The 10413-nt window shown below is 35.0% G+C and overlaps 1 protein-coding gene across 1 annotated transcript; it reads right to left on the bottom strand.

Annotated features, from left to right (window-relative positions):
* Positions 1–5534: 5534 nt before the first annotated feature.
* LOC119635457 lies at positions 5535–10033 on the bottom strand. The gene is made up of 3 exons (XM_038030269.1): positions 10020–10033; positions 5729–6062; positions 5535–5664 (listed from the first exon to the last, which is right to left on the bottom strand). Exons 1-3 carry the CDS (start codon positions 10031–10033, stop codon positions 5656–5658), a joined length of 357 nt encoding a protein of 118 aa, XP_037886197.1. The 3' UTR covers positions 5535–5655.
* Between the last annotated feature and the right edge of the window lie 380 nt (positions 10034–10413).

Here is a 10413-nt window from a genome sequence, read left to right as displayed (position 1 = left end):
ACGACTCGTGCCTTTGTTTTTAATAAACGATAAATTTTAATATTAATGATATAATGGTAATGGAATATTATTATTATTAAACTGGATCGCTCGATACATAATTATTTCTCGCACACTACGAAGAAATTTATTAACAACAATAATCGATTAAAAGCGATTAATTTTTCGAATTATAAACCAAATTATATACTAATCGTTGAACTGGATACGAAGGATAGAGAGGGGAATAATTCGGTATCTTATTTGACATTCGACGATGATAAGTTATAGCGATTTAAGGAGACAAGCAGGCGTACAAAATACCGGACGAGTAGAAAAATGACCATAAACACAAATGACTTAATGACATAAGATAAAGAGGAGACAAAAAGGTGGACAGTACAGTGCGACGACAAGAGAGTAGAGACGACAGAAATTGTTACGAGTCAAAAGAGTTATGGAAAATAGAGTGGAGAGGTACGGAGAAGGATATGTGATATTATTTCCGGCTATTTTAAGTGGAATGACGAAATTTCTGTATTCCACTTTGCTCGCTGGTGGGTATGAGAACATATTATATAATGAGTGAGGTTTTTGTTTATGTGTAGGTTCGGCCAACGTTTTGTTACATTGATGAAAGAAAAAGCAACCGATGGAAGCCATTTTTAAATTTTGCTTACAGACTTACGAGGATAACAGCATCACAGTGTGTAGTAAGTAAGTAAGAATTGCTGAGGACGAGCAAAAATCGTATATATATTTTTTTTCTTCTTCTGTATAAGTACAAGTAAGTACACATCATAGTTGTAATGAGGCATAAGGTTAGAGAACAAACCGCACAAAGCGGGGAGAAGAAGAGGAAATTTGATATGCGAACGAGTGAGATTAAATGTTTGCGTATTGCAACCATTTTTAAACTGTTGGAAAAAGTTACGAAGCTCTCAGGATATAAGGCACTGTGTTGGAAATATAAAATCAAAATGTTAACATTTAGGGGAATTTTTCTTCTTAAATGAAATACAATTTAGGTAAACTTTTAAGAGAACTAATCTTTTCTGCTGAAAAGCATTTAACTTTTAATTAACATCACACCCAGCATCGGTTGATGTAAAAGTCATCATACATCGCATGATGATAAATACCAGTATAACAGCGTTTGAAAGTTGAACACAATATATACTAACTTTCTCTAGTAAGCAAAGCACATACAGCACAAGCGTTTATTTACAAAGCCTATGACTTAAAAACAAGCAAAAAACAAAAAAAAACCAAAAAAGAAGGCAAAGACAAATAGTACAACAAAAAATAACTTTATATGTTTCCTAAGCGTTGCATGCAATGGCTTAACAAAAGTTAAAACTGAAAATCATCGGTTATCGGTTAGAGAAGTAGAAGAGAAAAAAAAAAGTAGCAACGATGAGACGAGGGGAGTATGAAAGTGTCAAGTGTGCATTTAGGCGATTTCAAATACTGAGCACTTGTTCGCCTCAACAAACAAAAGAAAACGGTCGTGCTGATCTTAGGTCAGGGATTTCTGTTACGGATTACATGCACTGTACGGGCATGCATATACCGAAAAAGGAGCGATAACAAGTGACTATGCGGTCTCCTCTTTAAGTCAGAGGAGAGGCAATGTTCATTTTTGTTGTATATTTTGTATATTTTTTGAAGTGAAGTTAGATGGATTTGTAACAGTACAAAAGTCAAGTGTTGCCAACACTTTCTTTATGTCTAACAAATTTTCGTTTTCTTTTTTCTTTCTTCACTTTGACACTTGTTTGCCTTTCGGTGCCATATTGTGTATAAGCATTTGGTGTTTTTCGTTTTCATTTTGCTTCAATTTCATGATTTATTTATTTTAGAGTTGATTGGTTTGGCACGCTCGTGACGACATACAACGCCGGAATGTTTACAGTCAATGACCATAAGACATAATAAAATGTGTTGTACTTTGTTTAACGCCACGCCACCACTGACTGACACCACCGGCTGCTTGCGCTGGCCCTTTCTAATTGTTAATGATATGGAAAAAATAACGTAATAATTACCAACGATTGCCTTAACGACGATTGACATGTGTCTGAATTACGTCAGTCAAAATGACGCATCGTGTTTTGTTAATAGGAGTTCATAAATTTTAGTTCGTTTTCTTGTTCTTCTGCCGTTGTAAAATTTTCTCTTTCGCTTCTTCTTGTTGTTGTTGCCATTGTAAAAATCCTCATTTTACTTTCCCCCATATTACTTAATGTAGTCACCATATCATCCATACATACGTAGGCGCATATGCACACACTTCTACCACGTACTTATATAAAGAATTGCACACATATTTATTTTATATTCAATGCTATTTATGTTCTTTTATTTTCCACAACTTCATGCATTTACAGGCATATTACACAAAAATGGTCGTGTTTGTCGGTCGCTGCTTCCATTTGTGTAAGTGTTGGTGATGGTGTTGTTAGCGCGTATTGTGTGGTTTTTAACATGTACATATGTATGCTCTCTGTGAAAATCGTTTTTATTTTACTTAGCAGTGACAGCACCAACACTTACCGCTTGCTGCTGCAGCTGATACCAGTCTTCCATAAAACGACTATATTTCCTGTTAGTTACCAAACTGTTGATAATTTGTATGAAAATTTTTCAACTTCAAGCCCACATTGTAACAAATTTTCCCTTTTTCCCAATGACTATGACGTTGATTACTCTTTACCATAACGAAATTTTACTGTTGCCTTGATTGTCTTTCTATATCACTTTCCTGTCAAACAGTAAAACATACACATCCAATGTGTCGTTATGCACGTATTTTCGGATATGAATTTTCATGCCGTTGCGTTGAACTCGATGCTTAAATCATATGAAGTTTGACTCTTAGGATGAGTGATAGCAAATAAAATTTATAAAAGCTCTAGTGGGCTTATGATAAAAATGTTTATTTATTTATTTTTTTATCAATATATATTTTTTGTTTGAATTAATTTCTATAAACTTATATAAGAGATGCTGTACTCTTCTTTTGGGGAGATGGTTCAGATTTCCTAGAAAATTTACAACTACGAGATGTCTGCTACCTCTTCTCTCTTCTGGTGCGTTTTCTGACATAGGGTTAAGCGATATATATTATTATTTTGCTCACAAAGACATAATAAAAATTGATTATTGCAATTTTTGATGTTGTGTGCACATATATATTGATGCAGTTATTGTGGTATATATTGAAGGAAGGGAAAGGAAAGAATGAAAGTATTAGAAAAACCTAAATTCGTTGCCTATACTCGTTGTATCCATCAGATTTACATCCATCCATCGTCTCGATAATCTGAATATTTGTTTGTTCAGCTGTCATCCGCCGCTGCTGTGTCGAAAGCTGAGACAAAAAGAGAAATTCGACATATATTCGCAGATGATGATTGCAGATCACTATTTAAAATTTGCGTGATTCTCTCGCAGTAGGCCATCAAATTCATCTGCGTGTTCAAATCGTGTATTGACCTATAAGTTGATAAAAATATTCATAGCAGTCAAATCGAATAATTCTGAGTCCCCAAAATTAAGAAAATAATTGCAATACATATTGGTCCGGTATGAGGCGTTTGAAGAATTCTTTTCAAACCTTTTTGTTTTTCTTTTTAAATCTTCTTCAATGAAGCTTATCGTAAAAAAGAAAAGTGTAGGCGTAGCAACAGCTGCTTTCAAATAACTTTGATTACTGCTTAGCTGGACTTAGACCAAATACCAATTCGATTGCAAATGCTGTTCCCCTATTAAAAACGTTACGAACCAGACACAGACACCTCCGCCTCATATAGCGAAAACGGCGAAAAACTCGGTGTGGGAATCTCGTAAACAAAGGCAATCGAAAGGGTTTAAATTACAAAACTTAACCAAGAACTAAAGTAATTGTTACAAATAAATGCGTGTTTAGAGCTTTAGCCCATAGCTCAGTCAGTAACGCAGTCAGTAATGAGTTTTATATAAAAAGTGTTTCAATCGATCCCACGACTTGATCACAATTTAAAAGACATCGTGTAATACTCACTAATTAATGTTGGGTTGACTTAAGCAAGCTTCAATTCAAAGCATGTGCAACTTGGGCACTTATTCAAATAAATTGATTAGATTGCCTAGCATTTCGCTAACTGCAAAGTGATAGTAATACTTGCAACCCATTTTTGTATATGAAAAAGAATTTACTGAGATGATGCCTTATCGTAGTTCTCATCACAACATTTGCACACCCGCTTATAGCTGCGATTTATAAGTAAAGCTGCAAGGAAAAGGAAAACAATTTTTATGGCAACATAATCTTTTTATACCTTACGCAACTTCTAGTAAAGTTGTATTAAGATGATACGGATATGTCATGAAGGACTAGAAATAGATCTAACTTTTCAGGACGGTTTTCAGAATTTAAGAATGTTTATCAAGCACTACAATAGGGCTCCTAGTGGCATTAAACCATTTCTACGAAACATAACATCTTTTGAATCTTTTTCTTATCTGCCCAACTCCTTGCGATCTTTTTTTAAAGACAAATATTTTTCTTAATTTTTAATGTAGAAATTTGCTCTTATTTTATTATTTATGATATTATTATAAAATAACAGCATTGAACTTTTAATTCCATTATTTTGATTGTAAGATTTTGCGTATCAGGTTGTATCGTGAATGTATCGTTTTCTACTTAAACAAGCTTTTACTTACATGTAAAAACTTAATTATCTTATTACAATATAAGTATGTAAACTATGTAAACTTATGGATTTAAATATTTAAATATTTTTCTTTATATAAATTCTTTCTTCTTCTATAAAACTTTGCCTGCACAAAATCCATACGCTCAAACCTGTTTTTATGCGCTCTTATTTTATGCGTTTATGCGGTCCTCATTCACCGCATAAAAAAAAAAAACATTTTAATTGTGTTGTGAAAATTAGTTTTTATAGCCTCACGCAGACCTGTTTTGTGCGGTGAATAGGGACGACATAAACGCGGCCTTTGTTTGTGCGTTTCACCGCACAAAACCAGGTTTGAGTATAATGTCAATAATGATCAAATCTTTGGCAACATAATTAAAATTGCCAATCCCTCACCTCTTTGCGGTAGCCGGCAGCCCTAGATGCTTTAGTCTTGGAATTTATTTCTCTTACTAAATTAATAATAATAATAATAATCCGCCTGAGTAGCCGAAGGCGAGGAATCTCGACTAGCAATTGATGATCAAATCGAGTTTCGCGAAAGCCATGGACAAGTGTTGCGTGCTAATGCAGAATTGAAACAAAAAATTACGGAAAATGCCCGAAATGAAATAAGTATTGGAGTGAAACTGTTTATGAATAAAAATTCCAAAGAGTGTGTTAAGCATGCGGCAAATGCTCTGATGTCCATATTAAATGTCGATTATGTAGATAATGTGGTGTTGGCATATCATCCAAACCAATATCATACAAAAATTTCGCCTGGTACACCAGATGTCACAGCAGCGACTTTGCAACACCAAAGCGAACTTAAATGGAGCCAAAGCGCTTTGCGGTCAATTTTTAATTAGCTACAGCGTATGTTGCAATGATAACGCAACAACGAATCCCTATTCCCTCGATTTCGCGCCGTTCCATGTCCTGCCGTTCTGTATATGAGCTACGATGATGACTATCGGAATCTGTCGATCTGTTAGTCTATCTACATACAACGGTGATGTCTCATGAGCTGTTCTCTTCTCGCCACTTTCGTCCATTTGCCTTACCGTGTTCTGCTGTCTGTCAAATCGTTCCGGTGTGCAACGATCACCGCTAGAATCATCCAATAATATAACATCGGATTCATTATCTTTAGAAATTCTATTTAAATTATGTTTACTATTTGCAGTGGTGGTATGTTCGTTACGCTTGCTGTATTTGTTGCTTACACTACTTTCAGTACATTTCACAGGTAGAGTATGTTCCATTTCACGCTGCGAACGACTGTCATCACCTTCAGTATCAGACATGTAAGCACCTAATCGAGCTTGAAGAAGAGCTTTCTGTTTCATTAATTCCTCCAAGTTGAGATCATCCTCTATAATAGCTATATCAGCCGGCCTGAAAACATTCGGCTTTTAAATCATCAACTGTCATAAATATGTGGATGATCTTTCTATTTCCCATCCGACCGGCAACGGGCGTCAATTTAGAATTCTACGCTCATCAAGAATACAAACACTATAGAAAATATAATAAGACAAGATGCGAAAAGAAAGCAAATATGAAAATCAAATCTTGAGTGATATATTGAACGTAATGTAAACTACATTAATAATTCGCGCACTTACATATAAAGCTTTAAAAAATGCTTATCAGAATTTAATTCGAATTTAACTAAACTGGATTATGACCACAAGTTAACGAATACAAATCAAAAAGCTCTCTATTAATTCTCTGGTCGTACAACGAATTCTCTGGTCGTACAACAAGCTTTTCTGGTCGTACAACGAATTCTCTGGTCGTACAACAAACTTTTCTGGTCGTACAACGAACCCTTCCTATGTAAGGGTTCCTATGGAAAATCGTTAGATGAATACTTTAACTTGATTTAAACTGAAATATGCCCACAATTCCCACAATTATTCATTTCAATAATACCGTTTACCAGGTAATTCAAAATAGCAATCTATCCTCATTGAGCGCGAAACGCTTGATGGACATCTCACTTTTGAAGCTCCCAAAAATACAATCTACAGTCACATACGATGGTTTTCGAATTAATTTATATATCAGTTGCTTTAGGAAATGATGCAAAAATACTTTTAGAAAAACCATTGTATTCGGTTTTTCGTAGCGCTCGACGCGAATTTTTCCCGAAAGACAGGAGTTTTATTACAAATATTTCCTATACTTGTCTTAGCTAAAATTGTAGATTAATCCTTGCTACAGAACTTGCTATAGAGCTTATTGTATAGAGCCGATAAGTACGGTGAAGTCGTTGTGTATGCTTTGGTCGATAGAGACATTGGCTTATTTCTCTTATTCGTACCACTTATTGCTCGCTATTAAAGAATATTCGAGGCAGACATTGTAACGGTAAAGTTACTATAAAGAACAGTTTTTTTGTGTTAATATATCGACATATTTTAGAGAACCAGTCTTATACCCTAATAATGTGTTATATGCTCAAGTATTCGTCGCGTATATTTGCTGGCTTTAAGATGCTGAAATTCATTGTTTCACTTTCAATCTAGCTCACTATATTATATTCATTAGCAGAGGATGTGGGGTACAGTCATTTTGTCAAAAGGTTCGCAACGCCCAGAAGGAAGCGTCAGATTCTCCACAACATATATATATATATTCGGGATCAACATCAAATTCTAAATTGATTTAAGCATGTTCGTCTGTCCGTGCGTGTGCTTGCTGTAAACATTCTACTGCCCGCAAAAATAAAGTCATCGGCTTCAAATTTAGCAGAGTCATTGGAAGTTCTTGCACGCAGGTTGGTATTGAAAATGAACCAAGTCGGGCGAAAGAGACGCCCACCGCACCACGTAAACTGAGAACATCTCTGTTCTTCAAAAGGAATAAAAAGTTGATTTTTTGCTCATTAATATAGTAGACAAGTGTACCAAATATTCTTGTGCGCATATTCTATGGGCGATGCTGTAGCACCTGCACAAAAATTGAAAAAATTGACCACGTCTATTTCACAACTGTCCAAACTGTCGCGTCATTGTAAGCCCAAAGTTAAATTAACTTTTGAATGTTAAAAATAGAGCAAATTAAAAAATATTTAAAATTCATAAAAAATACAGTAAATTCATTATATTAAATTTAAATATGCAATAAATTATTCATTCAAAAATTGCGGCACTTCTTGGGCAGCACCTTTCAGAATTTCTTTCAATTCCCCAGCAATTTTATAAAAAACATTTTATATCGTTACTTGCCATTAGTCTGTCTCTCTTCTCGAATTTTATATTAAGCACACTGAAAATAATTAATTAATTAATTATTACAAATCTTGCGATATAAACTTTTCACCGAGTGGTGATGCGGTGGACTCACCCTATGCTATAGTGTACCAAAACAATTTATGTTTTCAATACTCTTAAAAGGCGCAGAAACGAGATTCAAAAACCCCATAAAGGAATGCAATGGAAACATGTCGCTCTGTGCGTCTGCGCATCTGTCAGTCTGCGCAACAGTGTTATATATGTGGTAAACATTCCGCGGTTGCAACGTATGCACGCCAAGGGCACGCCTACAACACGCACACGTCTTTGCGACAGAAACTTTTATGTTGAAAACAGAAAAAATCAATCGCACCCAAGCCGTATGCCTATAGAGGATGAAAATTTAGTGCTTTTACTTTTTTTGCCTTTTTTATGATAAAGGTGATGGGTATAAAAGAATCGGTCACGATCGAATATAATTTTCTTACTTGTTTTTTCTCGAGTAGTTAGTTGTCTAACTAGAATGAAAGCTAACCCGCGCAATCGCTACATTGTGTCCGATTTATATTTAATAAAGCTACGCCAGCAACCAGAACGTTGCCATTATCACGCTACGTAAAGAAGAACAAGCAACATAGAATATTTCATCCATACGTTCGCGAAAAAAGCCTCCACAGAATGTTTGTAGTTAAATAAACATTTGTGAGCTTAATGCTCGCTTCGCATACTTTCGTATACTGGGAAAGCATATGACCAATCAGACCATTCATTAAGTTGTGGCAAGTTAAATGAAATGAGCAGAATAGCAAAGCACTCAACACACGCATCGGTTTCGCATTATTTTCAAATGTAAAGGAAGCGATTACTTTTAACGTAAATCTCGTTTCAAAATCAAACCAACTAACTTACTATCTATGGGTTATTATCAAATTTTCAAGTTGAAATTTTCAAGTTTGCTTTCAAGAAACTTAAAAGAGAAAGAAATCTTTTGAGAAGGAAGGTGTTAGCTACATACAGTGCACAGTTAAAGAATCTTTTGGGAAATCTCCAACTGGTATTTTTATTAGGCTCTCATATCATTCAAGTAGAAGACTTTCAAAAAATTCAAGTCAACTGCAGTGAAATGCATTTGCGAGGACGGAAACAATACTTTGTGCGGACTTAAAAATAAGAGGAAGAAAAAAAGCAAAAAAACAATTGCTAAAAATAACAAAATAAAAATAAATTCTCACATTTTTAACTCTGTGTTTTGTATGAAAGTAGGAAATGACAGAAGTCTTATGCAGTCACAAAAAGTAAAACCTTTTGTTTTGTTTTGTTTTCTCAACAGCAGGTTTCTTAGTGAAATGGGAAATGACTTAGGAAGTAATGTTTCATAATTACCAGAGGTGCAAATTGAATTTTGCTTAAATTGTACATTTCACCTAAAACAACATATGAAATTTAAAAATTGCATCTTAAGCAAACCATACTAGTGGCAAACGTTGGCTTTGCAGCTTAAAACTTTTCCGCGACTAATTTAACTAACATTATTAAAAAAATTTTCTCAAAAAACTTTATCTACTCTACGTTTAAAGAATAATAGGACTATCATACGGAAAAAACAAATTGTTCTTTGAGGCTTCCCAGGAAGTCACACGTACATGGGTATCGTTATGAAAATGGAAGAATCTTTCGAGCAAGCAATTCGTTATCTATTGAAAACGTGGCAAGAGGAACAAGGAACGTCGGCTAATAACAGTGCGGAGGTTAGGGTAATAAGATATTTATTGAAACTCCGTTAAACGGGAGAAGTGACGTCTGCTAATAGCAGGATGACAAGTCATCTATTGAAAACGTGTCAAGAGGAACAAGAAACAAGGAACGCCGACTAATAACAGCACGGAGGGCAAGGTAATAAGACGTTTATTGCAACCTTGCTAAACGGAACAAATAACGTTTGCTGAAAACAGCGCACAGGACATTTCAGTTTTGAACTGCGAACATTCTCTGACATAGTTCTGCTATATAGGACCGAATTTTTTAAACTAAAACTCACGGTATTATGATTTTTGGCATATCGCGCTCGGTTTTCGTCGCAATTGCATCGATTATTATTGACAGCACTGCTTACATTGCTGTATTCATTTCGTTTTATTTTATTTCCATCGGGACAAACTATACTACAGCACGTCCAGCTAACCATCCAAATAGGACCGACATAGATATTCAGCTTTATCGTCCATTTTTTTGCGTTCGCGTGCTACCCGTCTGCATGGCATTTAACATTTGGAGAACCATAACGCATTCATTGCTTAGAACTCGTAAGGAATTTACTATTCTACTATTTTATATTCTATTCTAATACTTAACTACTGTTGGCTGAAATTTCAACAGATATATACACCGCCCAGGTCGACTAATAATTCAATAAGTTTTCCTTGGCTTCAAAAGCCTAATAAACTCTGTATAGCGGGTACAAGAAATAATAATTTATTAGCCGTCTGAGTGACCGAAAGCAAAGAATC

Source organism: Glossina fuscipes, unplaced genomic scaffold (assembly GCF_014805625.2).
Source record: "Glossina fuscipes isolate IAEA_lab_2018 unplaced genomic scaffold, Yale_Gfus_2 26, whole genome shotgun sequence".
Taxonomy (NCBI): Eukaryota; Metazoa; Arthropoda; class Insecta; order Diptera; family Glossinidae; genus Glossina; species Glossina fuscipes.
The sequence above is the reverse complement of the archived record's forward strand: the minus strand, read 5'-3'. Positions and strand labels throughout refer to the sequence as shown.